Raw genomic sequence first — 25,047 nt, 5'->3', positions numbered from 1 at the left:
TGGCGGTGGTGATGATGGGGAGGGTGGGCATTGGTGGGCGTTGGCAAGGGCAACAGGGTGCTATGGTGGACAGAGTCTGTGGTATGGTGGGCTACGGGGCAGGGGGTCTGAGGGCTGTGTCACGTACCTACTTCTGGGCCCCTGGGCAGGTGTGTTTCCTAGCGTGAACTTGGGTTTCTCAGCAGCTAAGTGGGCCAGGCTGTTCTTCTGTACCAGGGATCCTGGTAAAATGTATGGAGGAGGGCGGATGTGGATAAGCCGCTCTGACTGTAGAGCTGAAGGAGCATGAAGCATCGTTGCCTCAGGGGCTTCAGCAGAGAGCAGTGAAGCAGGTACTCAGTGGCCGATCCAGGGGAAAACACCTGGAGCCCCGACGCAGCAACAGAAAAACTCTGGCGGTGGCTGGAATGAGGACCCAAGAGTGCCTGACTGTCAGGCCTGGCCTCTGGCCCAGCCCTCACATATCTTACCCTGGCACTGGGGGGACTGAGAGGGACTGGAGGGAGAGCAGGGAAGACACGATGTGTGAGCGAGGGCAGGGGAGCTCAATTCCAGCTGTAAGGGAACCCCTGGCCTGCCCATCACCTTTGGCAGAGGAGGGAAGCTCAGAACTCATTTCATAGAGATCAGGCAGCTCCAAGCCCCAGGCCCGAGGCGAGCTGGGGACTGTGGGCTCTGGGTGTGTCCTGGCAGGGTGGCCGAGCAGGTGGGGCTGGCTTCTCCCAGCTGTGGGCGCCCCGCCTGAGCTGCTCCAGCAGGCAGGCTGGGAGCCCCAGTGGCCCTGCCCAGCCTCCAGCCCACATGTCTGGCCCGGGCTTCTGGGGCAGCCGAGGCCCCCGGGCATTCCGAGGCCAAGAGGTGTGGCCACCCTGCTTAGGGGAACTGCCAAGGGCGGGGTGAGGCACGCCCAGCAGAGGTCTGTGGGGCCAGCCAGCTGCTCGGGTCAGGCCTCTCTGCGCCTCCTTTCTCTGGTCCCCTCCCCTCGTGGGTTTCAGTGCCTACACAGACCACAGGGAGCAAGGACGTGCCCATAGGATGCAGGTGGCGGCAGCCCAGCCCCATTCCCAGGTTGGGAAGAGAAAACCACATCCCTTCTCTGCTCCTGCACGGGGCCCCCTCGCCCTCACCCCCTCACCGCAGCCACCAGTCCTGCCAGGTGGCTTCAAGGCTCCAGGCCCAGGCGGGAGGAGCTGGGCTGAGGACAGGGGGCCGCTCCCGGGCAGCAGCAGCAGGAGTCTGCGAGCTGAGGCCGGCCTGCCCTGGAGGTCTGCAGACAGAAGCATCATCCTGAGCCCCCAGGCTGCCGAACTGAGCAGGATTTGAAGAGGTGCTGGGCTTGTGGATCAAAGCAATAGAATTGTCCCCAAACCATAGCACCGGGGCAGCTGTGGAGGACAGGAAAATGATGGGCCTGGGCAGGCTTCGAGTCCCACCCTGCTTGTTTTCTAGCTGTGTGACTTGGGGCAGGTCACTTAGCCTCGTTGGTCCCCATCAAGTGGGGATCATAATAAGGATGGGACGAATGAATACAAGTGCCTTGTGAATGACGGGGCTCTGTTCAAATGGTAGGGGTCCCCAAGGCACAGGGTTGAGGCCCCCACTTCCCTCTGTGACTTTAAGCTTTTTCCCCACTGTGTATTTGAACCAAAGTCATTCATTTGGCATCTACTATGTTCCTGTTTGGTGGCATCTTGGAAATGGTACAGACATTGAAGAAGCAGACACAGCCCAGGAGCAAGTGAGATGTAGGCAGTCGCTTCCCTGTGCCCCACAGAAGCACACGGAGGGCAGCAGGAATATGTAATTTGCCCACCATGCATGTCGCATTCCCTCGTAAAACCAGTCCGAGAACATGGGCCCCTGACTCGCAGGGCAACCCTGGCACCTTGCAAGGGGCACTGAAATCTGTCAGAGGAGCAGAGACGGGGGTGTCGGGCCACCCTGGTGCGAGTTCTGTCTCTGGCACTAATTCACCATGTGACCGTGTGACCTTGGGCACCAGCTCCCATCTGTGCCTCATTTTCTTCATCTGTAAAATGGGCACAGAGTTTATGCCAGCCTTGCATAATCACTTCATGGGTTAGAAGGACATGAGCCAGGAGCTGTGGAAGGACCTGGGAAGATGATGACACCCTATGCATGCATGGGGTGGCCCTGGGAGCGGGTATGGGCTGCTCTCGGGGTGTCTCTGGGAGAGGTGCTTCAATAGTATGGACTTGTAGAAAACCAGGAAAGGACAAGGTAGCTTCCTACGATCCTTCGGAGTTCCTACGATCCTCGGCCAAGACATCTGTGAGGGGTACGTGTCCTCCCTGGACTTCATAATTGTGGATGCTGGTTGAGCACTGACTGTACCAGGGGGCACCCTGTGTGCCATAGGGCCTCACTGATGGCAGGATGGCTCTGTGCCGTGTACACGACTGTCCTCCCTGCTGTGCAGATGAGGAAACTGAGCTCCAGGAGGGGAATGCTGAGTCCCAGAAGCCATGGCCTGGGGGCCCAGATGTGGACCCAGGCCATCTGAGCCCAGGGCCTCTCCCTCCGCCACTCCCAGGAGGGCCTCCTGATATCCCAAGGCCACCATCAGCCTCATGCATATGCTGGCTGGAACAGCTTCTTACATGATCCCACTGGGGATCCAGGCTGAATGTATTTTTGGAGGGGATTCAGCAAACCTAAAGCATTCCCGATCTGAATGACAGGGGGCAGGTTCCTCCCACCCCTCTGCCCAGGGACGTCCTGTCCATCCTGCAGAGCATGGACAAGGCCCCTCCTCCTGAAGGCTGAACCTTGAGCCCCCAGGCCACGGGGCTCTGGGGCCTTTCTGTCCCCACGTCTCACCTGTCCTTGGTCCCTCCCTCCCGCCCCCCCCCCCACATGCATGTGTCTCAGCCCCACTGGTACACAGCCCACAGCCCTGGCTCTGACACATCCCTAAAGTAAGAGACAACCTTTGAGGACAGGGGTTCGAATCCCAAGTTGGGCTTTGTAGGAGGCAAGCTGGCAAAGGAGAATGAATATGAGCCTTGGCACCAAATGCAGCTGCATTCAAATCCTGCTCAGACGCTTGCCTGTGGCGGCATCAGCAAGTCACTTACTCCCTCCATACCTGTCTCCTCACCTCTAAATTGGAGGTGAGGGTAAAAAATCTGTACCTTTCAGAACTGCATCAGCTGAGGAAGGATTTGAGGTGCAGTGACCAACACCATGAGGGACGTGGTAGCTAGGATCGATCATTGCTGTAAATCTAGCTGGCTTGCTCCGCTGATCGGGTGCTGAAACAGGACATAAAATATGGGGCCCCTGGGTGGCTCCGTGGTGGAGCATCTGCCTTCAGCTCAGGGATTGATCCTAGAGTCCCGGGATCAAGTGCCACATCGGGATCCCTGCAGGGAACCTGCTTCTCCCTCTGCCTGTGTCTCTGCCCCTCTCTGTGTGTCTCTCATGAATAAATAAATAAAATCTTAAAAAAAAAAAACAGGACACAAAATAATAAAAAATTCGAGTTACATTTAAGAAATTTGTAATGGAGAGTTTCTAAAGCCAGGTTTCCCCTTCCCTTCCTCCCTCCCTCCTTCTCTCCCTCCTTCCTTCTTTCCTTTTTTCAGAGAGAGCTAGTATGAGCCTAGGCAGAGGGACACGGGGAGAACCTTGAGCAGGCTCTGCTCTGAGCCTGGAGCTAGACGCAGAACTCAGTCCCAGGACCCTGAGAGCATGACCAGAGCCAAAATCAAGAGTCAGACACTTCACCCACTGAGCGCCCAGGTGCCCCCAGAGCCAAGTTTCTATAAGGCATTCTTGTGGGTCGAAGGCCCTGGTGGCCCCTTCCAATCTCCCTGCTTTTCTGTGTCTCTTACAGGAGCACCTCCTCCCCATCTCTAGCTGGTACACTGAGGGCGTCACCCCTCTCCTGGTTGGGGGGCGGAGGGACACAGGCCCGTCCCTGGGGCGAGTGGTGTTCTCATTCTGCAGTTGAATAAACAGAGGTCCAGAGATGAGAAGTGCTGCCTTGGTCAGACAGGGCTCCTCAGACATACCTAGGCTCTAGAACCTTCCCCGGAGGGCAGAGGCCCAGGCGAGGAGCACAGGGGAGAAGGTGTCACCCATCCTGCATTCTCCCTCTTTCACCTCCTCCCCACGCTCCTCTCCACCCTCGCCCTTTCTCTCTCACTCCCCCCTTTATTTCTGAATCTATGTTCTTTTTTCTATCTCCCCCGCCCTAACCAGAGGTTTGTATTTTGTGTCCTGCCTCTCCTGGCGGCTGAGGGCTTTGGTTTGGTTTCGTGTGTGTAATTCTCTTTCCTGAGCGTGTTGTTCTTGGAGACAGGGCTGCTGTGGCTTGGGCGACAGGAGGAAGGAGATGCAGGGCCTGGGCGGGAAGGTGGGGGCGTGGCGCGGCGTCCCCTTGGAGACACTGCTGTCTGCAGGCCCTCCGGGGCATGGGAATCTTAGGGTCACCAGGGAAGCTCCCAGAGTGCATCAAGGGGGCACGCCTTCCCAAAGAGACAATGAAATGGCGAGTGGCAGCCCCACCTCCTGCCTGGAAAAACAGGCCCTGGAGACACCATGACATCCGCTCCTCCAGGAGGGGACGAAAGCTCCAACCCAAGGCACAGAGAGAAGTCCTTGCTGGGCAGGCTGGCGGCCTTGGTGCACCCTGTCACCCAGGCCTGTTGCCTCCTCCTCATCTCCATTTTGCAGCTTCTCAAAGTCCTGACAGCAGCTATCAGGTTTTCTGTGACTTTGAAGTGATAAGATGAAGAAACGGAAGCCCAGAGAGGCAGAGGGGCCTCCCGAAGTCACACAGCTGTGGGTTCCTGACTCCCAGTCCCAGCAGATGTGGCTCCGAGAGCGCAGGAGATGGGACATTCAGTGTAGGGACGGCCACCCCCCATTCCTCAAGGGGCTCCGATGAGACACCAACCACCGACCCACAGGGCAACAGGTTGTGCCTCCCCTGTTTTAAAAGGTGGGAGGAAGCATAAAGAATTGTAAGAATCTTCTCAGGGAGACACAACATTTTTTTCTTTAAAGGAGCAAGCCCTTAGCACGCAAGAAAACGTGGCTCTCCATAAAGAACTGATCTGGGGTTTTAACTGATTTTGTCTTCATACGTAACAGTCACAGCTTCATTTACAAACCATCATCTGAGATGAGAAAGTGTCTCTGAGCGTGAGGACCCCACTGCCCATGTGCTAGCTTGGTGGAAATTTGGAGAAGATGCCATTTCCTCAATACATCTACTTGTCTCTATCAAAATGGCCTCACACTACCCTGACTTTGTTAGACTGCAGCCTGTCACTGCCCTCTGCTAAATCTGCTTATTATCCCTAATGTCTGTGGAGTCACTAGTGCCCTGTGTGAGTCACCTACGCCATGTAACAAAGTGCTCTAGAACTGAGAAACTTAACACGGGAGTGAATGTTTGCTGTCTTGCAGTTTCTGTGGGTCAGGAATTTAGGAGCAGCTCGGCCAGGTGGCTCTGGTGCAGCATCTTTTAGAGAGTTGCGTCCAGGACGTCAGTGGAGCCACTGTCATCTGAAGGCTTTACAGGGGCTGGAGTAGCCACTGACTCGGTGACTCACTCACACGGCTGGTGAGCTGCTGCTGGCTGCTGGCGGGGAGCCCTGGTCCCTTGCCACCTGTGCCTCTCCATGGGGAGGCTTGAGTGTCCCCAACCCATGGCAGCTGGCTTTCCCCAGAACGTCTTTTATGATTTCCCTTCAGAAGTCACACACCCTCGTGTCCAGAAGTCCCATGGGATGACACAGGTCATCCCTATTCATGAGGGAGGAGACCACATGAGAGCATGAGTCCTTGCCTCCGGGAGGCAAGAATGTTGGGGTGGTGGACATCCTTGAGTCCGTCTGCCCTTAGCGATAGTGCCCTTGCATAGTGAACAACCCACACAATGGTAAACGCAGGGCTGCTGGGCCCCTGCCTCATACCAGCCATGTGCCGGGACTTTGCTCAGCATCGTGATGGCAGTCTGCCCTCAAGCAGCTTGCAGTCTGGCAGGAACACCAAGGCACAGGAAAGAAGTTACAGGCAGAGTGAGATACATGGCAGGAGTCCTCAGGCATCCAGGATCTCTGAAGGCTGGAGAGGCCGGGCATGTGAATTGGGAGATGGAGAAGGGGCCATCTGAGTGGAGCCCTGGAGTGTGGGTGGGAGGAGGCCCCCCAGAAAAGGAGGACACTGGACATGCAGGGGGTGGGTTTGCTCCAGTCCCGAGCGCAGTGTGAGCAAAGGCACGGAGGCTGCTGAGCAGCAAGACTCACGTTGGGGGATGAGGGGCAGGGGATATGGGGCTGTGATGTGGGTGGGACATGTTTGAGGTCGGGGCTGTGAGCAGCCGCTCGGCAGGTTGGGGTGGGAAGCCTGATGGAGTCGCAGCCCCACGGCCTCCTCTACCCTCCTCCCCGTCCCCTGGCAGAGCTTTGCCAGCACCACTGCCAAGGAGGCTGCTCCCACAGCACGGTGGGGTGGGGGGAGGCCGCCTTGGGAGCAACCGGGGAGTTCCGGGGCCTCAGAGGAGCCACTCTGCCCATGCCCAGAACAGCAGCAGTGCGGCTGTGCTTGGGGAGTCCTCCTGATGCTGCAGCTCCTGAGGCCGGCCTCGCTGTCATCCACCAGCCATCCCACCTGCTTGGCTTTCCTGGGAAGGTCGGGCAACCCCCACGCCGCGGACCCCAATCCTTCCCACTCATCCTCCGCCACAGAGGCACCTCTGAGCATCTCTGAATACGCAGAGTCTGGGCCACTGAGGCAACAGCAGGATTGCTGGGCATTCTTGGTGGCCTTGGAGAGGAGAGGTAGGGGGTAGAGGTTGTGGCTATGAGCTGTGCCTGCAGAGCCAGGCTTCAGACTCAGATCTTAGGCCATCACTTAAGGTCTCTGTGAGTTGTCCCACGTGTCAGATAGGGACGGTGATGATAAGAGGAGCCGAATCCCAGTTATTGTGAAGATGGGCAGGCCTGAGGGCACATGGTGGCCCCCATCCCTCCTTTGGGACCCTTATTGTCTGGGGTGGGCACTTGGCCTGCACAGAGAAGGCGCTGGCAGATATTGGCCGGCTCTATCCTGCCAGTGTGCCCCATGAGGCCTGAGTGTCTCAAGCGGAAAGCTGGGGGCCAAGGTGGTGGGGACCAGAGTCCTCAGGTCACCCTTACTCGCCACACAGAAGGTCATGGGATACCCCTCCTGGGACCTGGGACCTGCAGCAGGCACTGCCACCCTGAATGAGCCCCCCAGCCTGAAGCCTCTCAGCTCACCAGGGATTCTCAAGCCCTCTGCTTTCCCTCTGGCCCCACTGTTACAGCAGGGAGGCCTGGGGTATTGGGGGACGAAGGAACCTCAGGGCTTTCTCTGCAGCACAGACTGTAGAGGCCTGTGGCCTGGAGATGCCCTCCCTGGTCAGAGAGAAAGAGGGGAGACCACACAGGACCTCAGGGGGAGCCGAGCCCACCCGGAGAGATGTAGAGGTGGGATAGATTTTCAGTAGACAACAACCAAGTTAAACGGAGCCATTCAGAGCAGAACTTAGGTCCCCCCCCCAGATCTAAAGCACCCTGGCGAGACCACCCACTTTGCCCTTGCTGTTCCCACAACCTAGAACACTATTCCCTATATCATCCCGTAACTGGCTCCTTCTCACCATAAGGCAAAGGACGCCTCCTCAAGGAGGCCTTCCCAGACCGCTCTGAGTAAAGTAGTCTCCCCACCACCTCACCCTCTACTATACATAGATAATAAACACTGGGGTAGGAGGAGATTTATTTATCAGTTTAGGTTGTTTCCTATCTTTTGATTTTCTGTACTTAAACTTTTTATTTTTGACGTAACTTGTCAATTCACATGAGTTTTAAGAAATAATCCGAGGGGCCCCTGGGTGGCTCAGTGGTTGAGTATCTGCCTTCAGCTCACGGTGTGACCCCAGGGTCCTGGGATCGAGTCCCACATCGGGCTCCTTGCATGGATCCTGATTCTCCCTCTTCCTGTGTCTCTGCCTCTCTCTGTGTCTCTCATGAATAAAAAAGAAAGAAAGAAGAAGAAAGAAAGAAAGAAAGAAAGAAAGAAAGAAAGAAAGAAAGAAAGAAAGAAAGAAAGAAAGAAAGAAAGAAGAAAGAAAGAAAAAAAAGAAAAGAAAAGAAAGAAAAGAAAAGAAAAGAAAAGAAAAGAAAAGAAAAGAAAAGAAAAAGAAAATCCAGACATCCGTGTCCACTTTACGCAGTCTTCTCCAATGATAACCTCTTTCAAGATCATAGGACATCAACTGTTATATTGACCCTGATGCAGTTAAGATACAGGACAGTCCCATGGCTGGGAGGGTCTGTCACGCTGCCCCTGTGTGCCCACGCCCACCTTCCCCCTGCCCCACCCCCTTAGCCACCAGCAACCCCTCCCATATTCCCCATTTTACAATTATGCCACCTCAAAGCTGTTATGGAAATAGAATCATGCAGTATGTAATCTACTGGTATTTGCTTTTTGCACTCTGGCTCATCCAGACTTTGTTATGCATCCATAGCTCATTCCTGTTGACCGCTGACTAGTCCTCCCTGGGATGGACACGCTGCAGGCTGGTTAACCATCCACCCACTGAAGGACATCTGGGTTCTTGCTGGTTACTGACTGCTGTGCACCGAGCTGTGGGGAACGCCTGCGTGCGGGTCTCTGTGTAGACCTAAGGGTTGATTTCTCTGGGGCAGATGCTCAAGAGTGCTTGCTGCTGGGTTGTGCAGTTGTTACCTATTTAGTTTTAAGAAACGACCAGATTGTTTTCCTGAGGGGCTGTACCACTTTACATGCCCACCAGCAATGGCTGAGCGGTCGTTTCCCGATGTCCTCACCAGCATTTGGTATTCTCACTTTTCTCGTTTGAACCAGTCTGATAGGTGTGTAGGGAGCTCTCTTTGGTGAATCTTGCTGTATGTTTATCACAGTTGTGTCTCTGTGAGCTCTGTTAGGGCCGGGGCCTTCTTGGTCTGCCCTCTGTGCATCCCCAGAGGTCAGGACAGTGCCTGGCAAAGGGAGAAACCCAGTGACTATTTAAGGAATGAAGGCATGGGCTGTGGGGTCTCTGGCCCTTTGAAAGCTGAGAAGGTGGGAAGGCAGAAAGGCCTTCACTCCTGAGCACCTGCCCCGGTGGGATTGCTCAGGGAAGGTGAGGGCCCTCGGTGATGGAGGAGGATGGGAGGAGGGAAGGAGTACTTCCTGCCAGTGCCTGGTGCCTCCAGGCCCTGTTCAGGGCACATACTCTGTGCGGGGCACTTCTCACTCCTCTCTTCCCACTGCATCTGCCTTCCCAGGTAGAAACCTCCAGAAGATAAATGTGTGTGAATCCCCAAAGCTCTTCCCACCGGGGCTTGAGGCTTTCAGGTTTTGTTTTTCACTTTTATTTTCTCTCCACTGTAATTGCACCAGGGTAAGGGCCAGGCCTTTCTTAGGATTTATGCATGGGCCATAATCAAATTTCGCCCTAAGTTGGAGGGGCCTCCATGCCATGGCATACAAATGGAGCTTTTTATCCAGGTTGAAATGGCTGACTTGGGCTGTGAGTCTTGCTCTCTGAAGGGAGGCGATCCTGTTTTCCGTCCGAGTGGCTAACACTGGCCACATATCATTATTAATACATCATCATGCTAAGGGGTCTCAGAAGAGGCTTATCCCTGCAGGGGGATGCATTTTCCTGAGGGTAATAAAACCTGGACATGATGCATTAGCTAACAATGCAGCAGAAGGTAACACAGAATTTAAATGTCTATCTCTAGAGCTCACAGATCTACATGTAGAGGAGGTCAGTACATAAGAGAAAAAAGAAAAGATCAAGATTTGCAAAAGAAAAAAACTTCATCAATTAACATGAAGCCAGAAGTAAGGTCAGAAGGCAAGACGTATGCACGAGAGCCCCCATTCCCACACTGAGAACGGGCGGCCAGATTGTTCTCAGGATTGCTAGCGCTGTGCATTTGCTTGGGCTGCCATAGCACAGCACCCTCGCCTGGTCGGCTCAGCAACACAAATCGCTCTCCTCACAGTTCTGCAGGCTGAGAATCTGAGGTCGCAGTGTCTGCGGGTTTGGATTCTCCTGAGGCCTCCCTCCTAGACTTGTCTTCCTGCTGGGTCGCCTCCGCGGGTGTCCGTGGCCCACTCTCTTCTTACAAGGATTCCAGTCATTCCGGACTAGGGCTCGCTCGTATGGCCTCACTGTAACGCTGATCACCCCCGAAAGGCCTCACCCCCAAACACAGACCCAATCCGAGACACTGAGGGTTCAGACTTCAGCACGTGAACGGCGGGAGGAAGGGGGGTGCCGCGGCTCGGCTCATATAGGGGCCGATGGGAAGAAAACGTCCATCCATTACATGGGCCAGAGGCTTTGTGAAAAGAAAAACTCAGAGCAGAGCTTTTGGCCCGCAGGGCACCGAGTGGCTAGAGGACATGCCCCCCGTGGCCCTTGACCCGCAGGTGTCGTTGGGGGGCACCCCCATTCCCGCAGCACGCTGAGCAGTGGAGGGCCCAGTGGCCATCCTTTCTAGGTTTCCCAGCTGCAGGTTAATGGAGCAGAATTAAGGGAAACTGTGCCCTCGAGAAGCTTCCAGAGCCTTGGCTGCGTGATAGGGGCCCACTGCCCAATGAGAGGCCTCACCCCAAGGGCCTTTGGGGTCACAGGCATGGGATGCTGGAGGGCCTGGCCAGCCGGCCAGGCTGGGACGTGCAGGTGGGGGTGAGGAGGGCCGGCCTTCTGGCAGAGGGGGAAGCCCGTGCCGAGATGGGGGTGCCGAGGTCAGTGCGCCCAGCAGCCCGGCCTCCCGGGGCCTCCCTGCCTCCTAGGCCAGGTGTCCACTCCAGGATGGCGCCACTAACCCCACTGTCCTCTGTGTGCATCCCTGCAGGGCTCTGGCTGAGAACATGGCCAATGGCATCGACGAGCTCATCGGCATCCCCTTCCCCAACCACAGCAGCGAGGTCCTGTGCAGCCTGAACGAGCAGCGGCATGACGGCCTGCTCTGCGACGTGCTGCTGGTGGTGCAGGAGCAGGAGTACCGCACGCACCGCTCCGTGCTGGCGGCCTGCAGCAAGTACTTCAAGAAGCTCTTCACGGCCGGCGCCCTCGCCAGCCAGCCGTATGTCTACGAGATCGACTTCGTGCAGCCCGAGGCCCTGGCCGCCATCCTGGACTTCGCCTACACCTCCACGCTCACCATCACCACCTCCAATGTCAAGCACATCCTCAACGCCGCCAGGATGCTGGAGATCCAGTGCATCGTGAACGTGTGTCTGGAAATCATGGAGCCCAGTGGCGACGGCGGGGAGGAGGACGACAAGGAAGATGACGACGACGAGGACGAGGACGAGGATGAGGAGGACGAGGAGGAGGAAGAAGAGGAGGAGGAAGATGAGGAGGATGAGGAGGATGACACTGAGGACTTTGCTGATCAAGAAAACCTGACTGACCCCCAGGACATCAACTGCCACCAAAGCCCTTCCAAGACAGACCATCTCACAGAGAAGGCCTACTCAGACACACCCAGGGACTTCCCCGATTCCTTCCAGGCCGGCAGCCCCAGCCACCTGGGCGTGATCCGGGACTTCTCCATTGAGTCTCTACTGAGGGAGAACCTGTACCCCAAGGCCAACATCGCTGACAGGAGACCCTCCCTGTCTCCGTTCGCCCCTGACTTCTTCCCACATCTCTGGCCAGGGGACTTCGGTGCCTTTACCCAGCTGCCCGAGCAGCCCATGGACAGTGGGCCACTGGACCTGGTCATCAAGAACCGGAAGATCAAGGAGGAGGAGAAGGAGGAGCTGCCCCCACCCCCACCACCCCCCTTCCCCAGCGACTTCTTCAAGGACATGTTCCCCGACCTCCCTGGGGGGCCGCTGGGCCCCATCAAGGCCGAGAGTGACTACGGTGCCTATCTCAACTTCCTGAGTGCCACCCACCTAGGGGGCCTCTTCCCGCCCTGGCCCCTGGTGGAGGAGCGCAAGCTGAAGCCCAAGGCATCCCAGCAGTGCCCCATCTGCCACAAAGTCATCATGGGGGCCGGGAAGCTGCCGAGACACATGAGGACCCACACTGGGGAGAAGCCATACATGTGCAACATCTGTGAGGTCCGCTTCACCAGGTGTGTATCTCGGGGGGGGGGGGGCCAGGGGAGGGTCAGGGGCCTGGATGAGGACAGCAGAGTGGGGCAGGGAGCGCTGGGATGGAGACACCCAGTTCAGGGGAGGCCCTACTGGGTCCTAGGTGATGCATGCATGTCAAGTTTAATCATTAGAAAGCATGCTAGGCACTACCTGGTGCAGACAGTTCCATACTTAGATTAATGAGCCAAAATATCTTCTAAAATATAACATTCGGTGGAAGGCCAAGATATGATCCAGATAAGAGCGGAGATGTTCTAGGGGAGTCAGAACTGAGGGCCCTCGGCTCCTTGCTTGCACGACCTCCCTCCCCCACCCCCACTGTGGATCCAAGGAGGCCAGTTTGAAGCTCCCCAGTGGAGCACCAGCTGTTTATTTTATTCAGAGCATGCTCAGCATGCCAGGGGCTGTCCCAGGTGGACTGTGCACACTGTCACCACAGCCCTGCTCCGGGAGGACAGGGAGGTGCTGGGGCCTTTGTTTACAGATGAACGATCCACCTCCCACTGGCCAGTCCACTGTCTGCCGCTCATAAGTGCAGAGAGGATCACGCCAGACCTGGGACGGCAAAATCGGTGACCAGGAGACTACAGAGACCCCTGCAGTGCTCTCGGCCCACTCTTGGATCAGGTCCTTTAGATCTGATCCTCTTTTTATGTTCTCCTCCTTGACTGTCCGTGTTAGGAAGAGGGTGGACTCAGTGCAGTGGTAACATCTGAGATTTGAACTCAGTACATTGCAAACCTTTCATCTTTCACAGACTTCGTGCCCTTCAGCAAGCGTGTGTTATGGGCCTTTCCTGCACTGCAGCTTTCGGGTCCCAGACTGACTGGTGGGACGACATGGGCTCAGCTTTGTTTCCCTGCTCTGTTTTGCTGGGCCTCATTTTGGGAAAATATGGTCTGTTGGTGCTGTTTGTGGTCACAAGTGTGAGGCCGAGTCTCCCAGCCACTCTGACAGAGGAGAAAGCTCTGGTGAGTGGTGTTGCATCAGGGCTCGGTCATTTCGTGTAGACAGAGCCTGGTGAACACCTGCCCTGAGACCGTGACTTGCCAGGCCAGGTCCCTTCCCCTACACTGCCACCATCCCTGGCAAAGAACTCAGCTTGAGGAGACCCACACTTGTGCCAGTGGCACTGCCATGACCCCACGTCCTCTTGGAAATTTCTCTTTGAGAATTGCTGCAAACTCATTCTTTTGATTTTCCTCGGTGGGCCCAAGCTTTGGCCTTTGAGGATGGAGTGACACTTTTTTGAGTCAAGCTGAATAGCGAATCAGGGACAGTACTTTTCAGGGGGAGGAGGGAATAAGATGAGTGTATATTATGAAGTAATGAGACCCACGATCTTAGGTGGCTTCAAAGCTCTATTTGAAGTTTCCAGAGAAGGGTATCAGAGATCTGTTTGGGTGACAGTGGCATTGCTAGAGTAGCTCCGCAGGCTGCCCTGAGGACTGTTCAGAAGGACAGCACTGATGGTTTCAAAGGTGGCCTTGGAGCCACAGCTCTTTCTGCGAGGGGAAACCCCAGACAGAGTCTCCCCCAGATGCTTTGGGCTGACAGCAGAGTCTCCAGGTGCAGGGGAGCCGGGCCCCCACACACCCTAGGTGCATACCCTTCTTTACCACAGTGCTGACCTCAGGGCACTCTTCTCCTGTTACTGCCTCATGGCAGCCAGACCCTAGGTCCTGGACTTTACCTCCCTGGGATATCCCTTCAGTGGCCCTGCCATGCCAGTCCCCGCCCCCAGCACCAGCACCGCCACCACCTTCCCCTGAATACCTTAGGTGAATACTTTAGCCCCACAGGCCAGGCCAGAACACTGAACAACGTGTGACAGAAGCACTGTGATGATATTAGGGAGATAAATGAGGGCACGAGCCACATCCGAGTACCACTCGCCCATCTCCAGCCTGTGATGCCCAGCCCCGTCCCCCGGGAATGACTTCAAAGACAAGGAACACTATGCACAGGCCAGATCCAGCAAAGCCAGGCCCCAGGTCAGCCAGAGCACCCCCGTCCTTCCAGCGGGGTCCCTGCCCCTCATTTCCCACATCTGTTCTCTCCCCAGATGGCCGCCGACTCAGGGACTCCTCTGCCCATAGGGGCACCCGGGCCTGCCTGGGGCTTCAGGGAGATGCCCAGCACCTCGGGTCCCTTCCCTCCAGGGCTTTCCCACCCACAGCCTTCCGTGCAGGCTACCCCAGTCCGCGGGCCCTGCCTTCCCTAGGGAGAGTGCTCAACGGGGTCAGTCACCGCAGACAGACTTCTCCGGACACAGGAAGGTCCTGTGAGCAGGCCTCCTGGGTTGGCCAGGGTGCCGGGTCGCATAGGAGGGCAGCATTCCAGAACCCTCCCTCCCAGCACATTCCTGATGATCACGTAGGGAGTCCTCTGGGCCTGCAGCCTCCAAACCCTCCCTCCAGATGAGCTCATGGGCCTTTCCGGCTGCCCCCCAACCCCTCACCCCCTTCACCCCCCCCACCCCCCACCCTGACTGGCCTGAAGCAGCTTCATTCCCACCCCCATTAACACCTCCCCTCACCCGCTTCCCACCAGACCCTGACCCTGCTGAAAAAGATCAGAGTTGCTCTTGGCTCCCCCCCTCACCCCCCACTGCTTCCCAGGAGTAGAGGCGCCCCAGAGTGGGGGGAGGCTGGACCTTCTCCTGGCCTCCTCACACAAGGGACTCTGGGGACTTGATCCCGGCACCGTGGGCTGCAGCTGTCCACCTCCAGCCCTCCTGGTCACATTCTCCAGAGCAGCCAGCCTGTGCTTCCCTCCTGCCCCCTCCCAGAGCCGCCCTGCAAGGACTTTCTGTCTCCTGGCCTGACCCTGTTGGGTTTTTCATACCCCACCCCCAGGGGTCGAGTCCCCTTTTAGCCTTTCCACGGGGACCTTCTGGGTGACTGACTTCCTGCACCACCACCCAGAACACCTCCCCACCCTCCCTGCTGCCTCCTTGACTCTGAACTCCCAGCCTCCCCTGCGAGGCCATGCCACTCCTGGGGACCTGGCCCCCCGAGGCTCAGAGAGACAGGACCAGCTACCCTCAACAGCTCTTCTTGGACACTAGTTTCCCTTTCTTTCCTTGAACACAGCTTAGCTTCCGCTCTCCAGTCAGGCCTGTCTCCCCCTCTCCTTGATGCTCACCCCACCTGCCATCACCCCAGGGGAAGTCGGAAAGGCCCACCCTCCTCCCGAGAAGTGGCCCTTTGGCTCAGGCTCTGAGTTAGGGCCTCAGATGCCAACTCCCCACACGTCCTGGCTGATGGCTTCGGCAGCGGTGTTGGAGAGGTCGGGGGTCCTCCCCACAGAGCCCGTTCTGCCCTGAAAGCCCTGCCTGTAGTTCTCATTCCGTGGTTCTCCAAGAAGAGAGAGGAGGGCCTCCCCCACCATGGTGTCATCCCCCCCTTGGTGTCAGAAACTCACCTCTGAGATGGCACACGATGTCACCCAGCTCTGGGGACTGTTGTCCCACCATTGACTGTTCCAGGTAGGGGACACCCCTGGAGCCTGAGGCAGGCCCTCAAAGGCCCCAACCAGACTGCGTTTCTGTGGCCCCATGCTGTCCCCTCCTAGCGCTGGTCACCCCACAATGGCTTGGAGTCCTTCTGCACCCTGGGCCTCCACCCCATTAAGGCCTAAGGCTTGGCCTCCAACACCTGCCACCAACATGAGCCCCATGCCGGTTGCTCCAGGCACCGCAGTGGTCTGCTGTCTAAACCAGGCCAAGAGCCCAGCTGCTGCCTGTTGCCCGTGTTTTCCTTTTGGCCCTCCCACTCCTGGCAGCCCTGGGGACCTTATTAAGATAATGCAATGTAATTAGCAGTGGCACCCAGGAAAGGGTTTGTCTCAGACCATCAGGGTTTCCCAAGGAGTGTGGGCGGATGGTGCTGGGAAGGCGTTCTTGGGACTGGGAACCGTGGTGAGGATGGGGACCCTGGGCAGGACCCCGCAGCCCTCTCCTTCACCACTCCGGGGGAATATGATCTCACGCAGACTGGCACATCCTTCCCAGGATGAGCTCCCTGGGCCAGAAGAGGGAATGCGGATCTGGGTGTGAGCACGTGCGGCCTGGGCTGGTCCCCAGTGCAGGTCAAGGAGGGAGGTGGCAGACAAGGGAACCAGGGCAAACCAGCACACCAGGGTTGGAGCTGGGGTGTTCTGAGAACTGATCCTGCACCGCCACACACTCCATGTAGTGCACCAACTGTGAGGAATGCAGAAGCGTCCAACAGGCTCTCATCCAAGCAGGTGTGGTACCTTCGAAGCCGCGGACTGAGTGAGGGCTCAGCAAGCCAGTGGCCGGCACGCGCTAAGTGCTGCTGCACGGCGGGAGAGGGGGCTCGGCAGACTGTGGCACCCTGGAAGGGGCACCAGAGGACTAATCAGGAATGCCCAGGTTCAGGGCCTGGTGTGACCTCCGCCTCCTCACCTCTCTGAGCCTCCTGTCCCCATCTGTAATGGGGCTTGGAGGAGGCGCTTCCTATGGCTGCTCCCAGGCCCATGACTCCATCCATATATTGCCCCAGGTCAAGGGAAGCTGTGGACACAACACCACAGCCTCTCTGTCCCCGTTTCCTCATGATGGTGATGCCAACTGCATGGGCTCAGGTGAGATAAGGTGAGGCACCTGAGGCACAGCCAACGCCTGACCCCACCCCTGATCAGTACTGAGAGCCATGGTTCCTTATCTGTGGCAGTGGGGCCTGTCTCCTCCTGCATCACCCTGCTGCCCAGGCTTCCAAGGAGGCAGGGCTGCAGGAACCAGGGGCAGGGTGGTGGCTCTGCAGGGACGCAAGGCAGCTGAAGGGAACAGCACATGTGATGGCCCCTGCCCTGGAAATAGCATGCACAGGAAACAAAAGTGGCAAAGGCAGCCTCTGCACAATGTCCCCATCCACCAAGAGTGCCCGTGGGCTCGAGCAAGGGCCATAGAGGGCACCGCTGCAGAGGCTTGGCTCCCAGAGCTCATGCCCTGGGCGGAGGGGATGATGCCAACACTCCCGGGGCCCTTTGAGGACAGGAGAAGGGGATGCTGACACATTGTCTTCTGTCTTCTTGGACACTAGTTTCCCTTTCTTTCCTTAAACATAGCTGAGCTTCCGCTCTCGAGTCAGGCCTGTCTCCCCCTCTCCTTGATGCTGACCCCACCTGCCATCACCCCAGGGAAGTGGGAAAGGCCCACCCTCCTCCTGAGAAGACACATTGTCTTCTGTTGCTCCCTTCTTGCCCCCCACCCATAACCTAGCTTGGGGGGCTATATTCAGGTCCCGGTACTCTGGAAGGTGAGAGCAAAAGACAGGACGTGGGCAGAGCAATGCCCTTGAATTTGACCTTGAAGGATGCAGGGGGTGGAGGGTAGGGAGTGGGAGACATTTCAGGTGGTGCAGTTAGCAAAGGTAAACTGAGAAAGAGGTGCAGAGAGGAGGCGGGGGCGGGACAGGGGTTCACAGTCGGGGAGGAAGGAACACACAAGCTAGCTTGGTGGGACCCTTGGGTGGAGCAAGCACTGGTGTTCAAACACAAAATCTGCACGGAAGGGACGGAGGCAGCAGCTTCATAACATAGCAGGCTGTGCTCTGGAAGAGGGAAGTTCTGGAAGCCCGGCTCAGGCCAGCAGGTGTTCAGAGACACAGAGCTGTGACCGGAGCATGGCCTGCAGGGAGCAGCGTACCCATGCTGGGCGCAGGGACATTACTGTAGGGGTGCGGGCTAGCGAGGAGGGGAGTGACCTTTGTTTGTTTGCTTCATTGAGCTATAATTTTCACATATCACATAGAAGTTTAAGGTGTAGAACATCATGATACCACGCTAACGAGGTGGAGCACCGTTCCCACACCCATTACCGCAGATACTTGACATCTTCGGTGCGCAGGGCAAGAACATCCTGGTCTGCTCGCCTGGCCGCTTTCAAGTAATGTGGTATTGTTGCTTACAGTCCCGGGGTCCCCTGAACTTACTCATTTAGTAACTGGAAGGGTTAGCTTGTAAGGGCCTTACAGCCACACCAAGGACGAAGTTAGCATATTACATAGGCGGCCGCCTAGGAGGCGTTTTGTGGGACCAGTGGATCTCCAGTCCCAAATGGAAGTGATGAACAATTCAGCTCCTGAGATTCAAGCTAGGACACTCTCCATCTAAACTCATGCCTCCTCCACACAGCAGGCAGATTCGTGAGGAAACGGGGGGTAGAAGGGCCATAATACACAGAGCCAACTAGCTGGGATGAGATGCAATAGAAACCCATTAGCCCAATGCAAACACTCACAGAGCACTGCTGGTCCGAGTGGCGCAGCCCAGCCCCCCAATTTACAGGTCAGGAAACTGAGGCCCAGGGCACCCAGGGAGTTGGCCCAGTTCTTGGAGTGTGCCTGGCCCTCAGGCCCGGCTCTTGCAATGCACCTGTGCATTATATCCACATGCCCAGGTCGTGGCAGGAGTGAGGAGGAGGTGGAGCCTTAGACAGCCCCTTCCTCTCTGTCCTTGCTTTTCTCATCTGGAGAGTTTCAAGGGGTCAAATGAAATCAGCACTTTCAAGGTCCCAGCAAGGGTTACTGCTAACAATGCAGGTTACTAGGCCCTTGGCCCCAGACCCTGAATCAGAGCATATTAATATGATCCCGGTAGATGCGACGATCTATACGGTTTTTTCCCAGGACTGACTTACCATGGGCTTTGTAGTTCTGCTAACCCTGCTCAGTGCCCCTGCCAAAGACCCTAAGGTCTCCACTAGGGACAGCAGGCTCCTGCCCAGGGCCGAGCTCCTCCCACGGCATGCCCCCAGTCTTCTGGCACCAGATGCCCCCAAAGGCTGCCTGCAACTGCCCTGTTTTGATGGTTCTGGTCTGCACTTTCTGAGACAGCCCTCATAGGTCACAAGCGGGGGATCCCTGGCTTGAATATCTACCTTTCTCAACCTCAGAATAGCTTACAAATGAACCACACCCCAGACTGCTCCGCAGGCCCCATTGCCCCTGGTGGCTTGGATACCTCTGGGAAAGCTGCTGGACTGCTCTGAGCCTCAACTCTTCCTCTAAGTGAGGAAATGATTCTAAGGATGTGGAATCTAACTCATCCGAACCCAGATTCTCTCGTCAAGTCCTGGAAACAGAAACTGATGTCTGGCCTTAGGTTCTGTTCTGCACAGAGAGGTTAAGCACCTTGCCTAAGGTCACCCAGCACGTTAGAGGTGGATGTGCAGCTACAATAGGGGCTCCTGGACCCCCAGTGGTGGCCTCAGCCCTACACCATAACTTGCCTCTCAATAACAACCTTTCTAGGGTCATTGAAGCAGTGTATTCGTCTGCCCATAGCAGGTGCTCAATAAAAGGAAGTGATAGTCACCTTCTCAGTACTTCTTACATACTTCAGTTAAGTGCTGTCAAAATGTGACTTATTTTGGATTGCTCTCATGGAAAGCTTGGGAGGAGTCCTGGCGTGCATACCTGTAAGAGCTGAAGCTTACCTATTTGCATTGTCCATTAGTTGATGGTGGCCCTCAATGGCAATACTACTAATTGTGTGCAATAGTGATTTTGAAAAAATATCCGCCTTATCAGGTCATGAGAGGATTGAATGAGGTGATATACTTAATGCCCTGCCGATGCCTCCACACCGAACCCTCCACCAGGCCCTGGGGAGAACGCAAGTCCCACAGCCAGCAAGTGCCCCAGCTGACCGCTTAGCACCAGCATTTCCCTGAGAGCCTCGGAGGATGTGTGGGGCCCCAAGACCTCTCCCTCATGACTCAGCAGCACTGCTCTTGAGATATAAATGGCACTATGCACCCCCTCGTACAGTGGGAAGGAACAAGGCCCGAGTTCTAGTGTCATCTCTGCCTTGACTCCTCTGGGTGACCTTGGCCTGTTCCCCTCCCGGGACCCCAGTTTGCCCGCCAGCAAAGGTGGTGCTTAGAGGGATGTGTGGTCGACATGTCAGGAATGAGGTTCTCTGCCTTCCCCCACCTGCACCCCCCACCCCCGGGTCAGGGTCTCTGGGAGTGAGTAGGGCCCAGCGTGCTGTTTCATCAGGCCCTTCTCATGCCTGCTCAAGGTTGGGACCTGCCTGCCCAGATGCTCTCCAAGGCCGCCTCCCCATTCAAACCCCCCATCACCGGAATGGAATGGGGGTTATAGATACCACAAGGGCTGCATGCTGGCTGGGGAAGGGAGCATGGGGTGTCACAGCAGGGCACTGCGCAGCCTGGGTGCAGCTGGGGGGCTGTGGGAGGAGGGACAGGGAGTGTGGACCAGAGGAAGGGGGCCTGGTGTAGGGGGAGCACTCACTGGCTTCAGACAGCAGCATTCACTTCCTCCTCCCTGCCCATCCTGCTTCCCACCCCACCTCCATCTCCCAGGTGACCTTGTGCTTTCCTGGGAGCCGAGGTGGAAGGGGTGGATCTGTCCTCCGTGGTCCCCCTCCAGTGTACAGGAGAATGTCCTTTTCCCTCCTGCCCCCTGCGCTGGGGAGCCATCCAGGAACAGGAGCTGGTGAGACCTCTAGCGGCCGGGAGACGCCAGGAGAGCAGGACCTGCTCCTCCGCAGCGGCCCGGGGTTATGTGGGGAGCACGGTTTATATCTGGCCATTTTAGGGCGGATGCCTGGACTCCTCATCCGCTCTGACCTCAAATCCCAGCTGAAAATGACAGGCAGATGCTCCACCTGCCGGGAGGAGGTAGGAGACGAGACACAGAGCTTGCTGGCCTGCCAGGTGGGTTGGAGAAGGCTGCAGAGGGAGCCTTGAGAGGAGGGCTGCCGCCCTGTGACTCCACTTCAGCGTCCTGGAAGGCTCCTCTACCCGGCGTGCATAGCGCTCAGTCTTTAAGAAGGCAACCCTGTGATGTCAGTTTTCCTTTCAGGATCACCAGGAGGTGTGTTGAAGCTAGTTTGACAGGAACCCTGCTTCTCTGCATCAGCCCAGGACAATAGGAGCGGATGTCTAATGCTAAATTCAGCTCTGTGCAGAGAGGTTAAGTCACTTGCCCGTGGTCATTCAGCATGTTCCTGGTGGCTCTGCCGCTGGAGCAGAGGCCCTGACAGCCCCATGGGAGCCCCACCTTTACACCATACCTTCCCTCTGAATAATAGCACTTAAATCCTGAAAAGCTTTGCCCTAGATTAGGCTACATTCTTGTCGCACCTGGCTCTTTTGTAAGGCCCTGAAATTCTCTGCAGACAAAGAGAAGAGCCCACGGCTCAGGATGAGAAACCACAGCGCAGGAGACTTGAGTGGGGTGTGCCCGGCTTCCGTAGGCTCCCAGATTACTGCTGAGGACAGACAGATCTCAACAGCCCAGGGGCCAGGATGGGTTGGGGCCGGCTGGCGGTGGGGGAATGCAGGGTCAGCGGGCAGGAAGACTGTTGCCGGGAGGCAGTGGGCATGAAATTTTTAAGGTGCCAGCTAGTGTCAGCAGGTGTCACAGCACGCAGGGACCAAGGACAGGCTGCTGGCCTGGGGAGGAGGGTCCCCAGCAGGCCGGTTTTCCAGTCTGAGACAGGCCTCCCATAGAGGGGAGCTTACGATTGTGGAGGGCAGGAGGCCCTTCCGGACACTGCCCTCTATTCAGGGTGAATGGCCTGTTTGGAGTGAGGCGGGGGGTGCAAGTCAGTCCTGGCCTGGCTCCCGTTCCTGGAGCTGGATGCCGCGGCCGAGGTGAGCCGCAGCAGGTTCCAGGGTAAGGGCAGGAGGGTGGTAGGTGGGGAGGAGGCAGAGGGGCAGCCCCTAGCCTGGGGTGGGCACTGACGGCGGGCTGTGCGTTGCAGGCAGGACAAGCTGAAGATCCACATGCGGAAGCACACGGGGGAGCGGCCCTACCTGTGCATCCACTGCAACGCCAAGTTCGTGCACAACTACGACCTCAAGAACCACATGCGCATCCACACGGGCGTGCGGCCCTACCAGTGCGAGTTCTGCTACAAGAGCTTCACGCGCTCCGACCACCTGCACCGCCACATCAAACGCCAGAGCTGCCGCATGGCCCGGCCCCGCCGCGGCCGCAAGCCCGCCGCCTGGAGGGCCGCCAGCCTGCTCTTCGGGCCCCCAGGCCCCACGCCCGAGAAGGCCGCCTTCGTGGTGCCCCCGGCGCTGGGCGAGGTGGGCGGCCACCTGGGCGGGGCGGCCGTGTGTCTCCCGGGCCCCAGCCCCGCCAAGCACTTCCTGGCGGCGCCCAAGGGCGCGCTGAGCCTGCAGGAGCTCGAGCGGCAGTTCGAGGAGACGCAGATGAAGCTGTTCGGGCGCGCGCAGCTGGAGGCCGAGAGGAACGCGGGCGGCCTGCTGGCCTTCGCCCTGGCCGAGAACGTGGCGGCCGCGCGGCCCTACTTCCCACTGCCCGATCCGTGGGCCGCGGGCCTGGCCGGCCTCCCCGGGCTCGCCGGCCTCAGCCACGTGGCCTCCATGTCGGAAGCCGACAACTAGCGTCCCGGGGCACCCCGGCGGCCCTGGCCCCTGTCCCGTCAGGCCTCCCCCACACCCGCATCCAGGGCTCTGAACTTTTTCTTTCGAATCACAGAGGAGGCGTGAAAAGTGTGCTGTCAGCCACAGGGCTAGTTGCAGGCGTCCTGCAGCCTCCCGCTCCTCGGCGGTGTCTGGCAGGGACACCCCTCCCTGAGGGCCTCCACCGGGCTGGCTCTCTGCTGTCAAGCAGAAACTCGCAGGGGAGGGGCCGGTGCCACCAGGAGGCCACAGCCCAGGTGCCCAGGAGCTCTGTGGAGCTGCAGGGGGAGGGGGCTAGAGGGAGGAAGGGGCCTTGGGAGCAGGGGCGAGGCGTGCGCCCTCGCAGCCCGGTGGCACAGTCCCTACTGATCCTGCTCTGCTGGGTCACTTTTCCAGTCTCCAGCCATCCCAGGGTCCTCATGGGAAATGCCCTGTTTGCGGAGAGGCTTCCTCCTGGAGTCCCACCCCCCTGTCTCTCCCTCCCTGTCCCGTGACCTCAGACAGGCCAGTCCCCGACCCCACTAGGAAGGGAGGCTGCTAATTCTGTTTCCCCCCCTCAAACCCACCCACACGCGTATACACCTCAACACACCAGTCGCTCCACGAAGAGTTGCTGAGAAGGTAGGAGCTTTGAGCTCCCGGAGGCCTGGCGAAGACGTCTGTCTCACTGCCTGTGGTTTTACCACATCCACCTCTCTGCTAGCACGGGGGAGGGACGTCCTCACCAGAGGAGACCGGAGTGACACAGAAGAGCCCAGGTGTGGCTCTCCCAGATAGCTTTGGGGCAGTCCGGATCCTCCCCACCTCTGCGGGCAGGCGGGCCCCTGGGGATGGAACCCCCCGCCAGGGCTGTACAGCTGGGGCTCCCGGGGCTCCTGGGGCCAGCACAGAAGGGAATGGGCACCACCTCAGAACACCTGCTGACCCACCTCCTCCACCCTGATTCCTGGAAACAGACAAAACACCTGGTTCTTCAGGGTTTATGTTTGTTGTGGGTCCCTCAGGGCTTTGGGATTGCTGGGATTGCCTCCTTTGCTGTGTTTGAGCACCCTCAACCCCTCCTTCATCCCTCAGGGAGGGAGCTGGGCCTCTTGGTTTCCCTTCGGGGGGGGGGGGGCAGAGCCCTGGCTCGGGGTGGGTGTGAGGGCGCCTTGAGCTAGGGCCGCCCCACTCGCCCTGGTGCCTGAGCCTGTGGCTGGTTCTGAGGACCATGGAGACTTTCCTGGCCCAGCGCCTTCCTGTTCTCTCCACTTCCCTGCGCCTCCCTCCCTTCCCTTGCTGAGGTGGCCTTCCTGTCTCAGCAGCCCAGTGTCCCCAATCCAGGCCCAGGCTCCCCAGTCCAGGAGTTGTGGGCACAAGAGACTTGGGCTCTTCCTATCGCCTTGGCTTCTTTCTGAGCACACACACACACACACACACACACACACACACAAACAAAAAGGCCAGAGAAGACCACAGACTCTGTCCCTCTCCCAGCTCCGCAGGGGAGAACCCTGGCTCCGCAGCCCACCAGATGCCATTGCGTCCAGAGGGAATTGCTTCTGACCCTCTTGTCTTCAGACACCACCTTTCTGGGCAGCTGCCTCTTGGGTGCCCGCCTCCGTCTCTGACACCTGCTCCTGGGACCCATCCGCCAACATGCCCACATTCCCCCCATCGGCCAAGGGATTGGGGCTGACCCACACTTTTAAGAGAAAATGAGGAAAAAACACATTGGAATCCAGTGGTGTTGGGGCTTTTGTTTTTATTTTGTAAAGGTAATGACTTCTTATAAACTCAGTTTTTCAGATGACTGGTTAGTTCTTTTTGCTTTCACTTGGCTGGTTGTACATTGTAAAGTATCCAAAGATCTTGAGTACTGTATAATGGAGAAGAACTCTACACAAATGGGTTGTGGGGGGTGGGGTGGTTGTGTTTGGTTTTGGTTCTTTTCCTTTGTTTCTCTTTTTTTCCATTTTTTTTTTCTCTTTTTTTCCTTCCTTTCCCCCACCCCCAGCCTTTTTTTTCCTTTGGCGTTTCAATTTCCCTGTTGTCTGTCTGTGGGAAAACTTTGGAATTTTTCCTATTTATAACTTTTTTTTTTTAATGTGGTTGCTTTCTGAACAATGACACAACAGAGTTTGCCTTAGTGATTCAAAGGACAATCTTCCATAACTTTGGTCGTACGCAGCACCCCGCCGAGAAAAACTCTCAGCTAATTTTCTGGCCTATTTATTAAACAGTATTAATTGACTCGATGAAATTATTGAGAGTTGCACTTCTGTGAGAGGTGACCAGCAACAAGTCAGTGGCTACGTGTTCACTGCAAAACAAAAAACAAAAAAAGACCACAAACCTTTGACCCTTTATTTAGTCACCAGAAGGGCAGTGATGTGAGGAAGAGAAAGCTTTGCTTATTGCGTTTCCTGGTTCAGGGTGACGTCCTCGTCCTAAAGCTCACGTCAGGTGTCAGTGGTGGTTCT

At 57.2% G+C, this 25,047-nt stretch overlaps 1 protein-coding gene across 9 annotated transcripts in view; it reads left to right on the top strand.

Annotated features, from left to right (window-relative positions):
• Positions 1 to 24,827, top strand: part of ZBTB7C (zinc finger and BTB domain containing 7C) — a 332,612-nt gene extending 307,785 nt beyond the window's left edge. For all 9 annotated transcript variants that reach the window (XM_041759841.1, XM_041759832.1, XM_041759858.1 and 6 more), the window contains 2 exons: positions 10,899 to 12,131; positions 21,916 to 24,827. In XM_041759841.1, the coding sequence (XP_041615775.1) occupies positions 10,915 to 12,131; positions 21,916 to 22,567 (1,869 nt within the window). In that variant the 5' untranslated portion in view covers positions 10,899 to 10,914 and the 3' untranslated portion in view covers positions 22,568 to 24,827. The remainder of the gene's footprint in view (positions 1 to 10,898; positions 12,132 to 21,915) is intronic.
• The last annotated feature ends 220 nt before the right edge of the window (positions 24,828 to 25,047 follow it).

This window comes from Vulpes lagopus, chromosome 1 (assembly GCF_018345385.1).
Source record: "Vulpes lagopus strain Blue_001 chromosome 1, ASM1834538v1, whole genome shotgun sequence".
In the NCBI taxonomy this organism is placed as follows: domain Eukaryota; kingdom Metazoa; phylum Chordata; class Mammalia; order Carnivora; family Canidae; genus Vulpes; species Vulpes lagopus.
The sequence above is the reverse complement of the archived record's forward strand: the minus strand, read 5'-3'. Positions and strand labels throughout refer to the sequence as shown.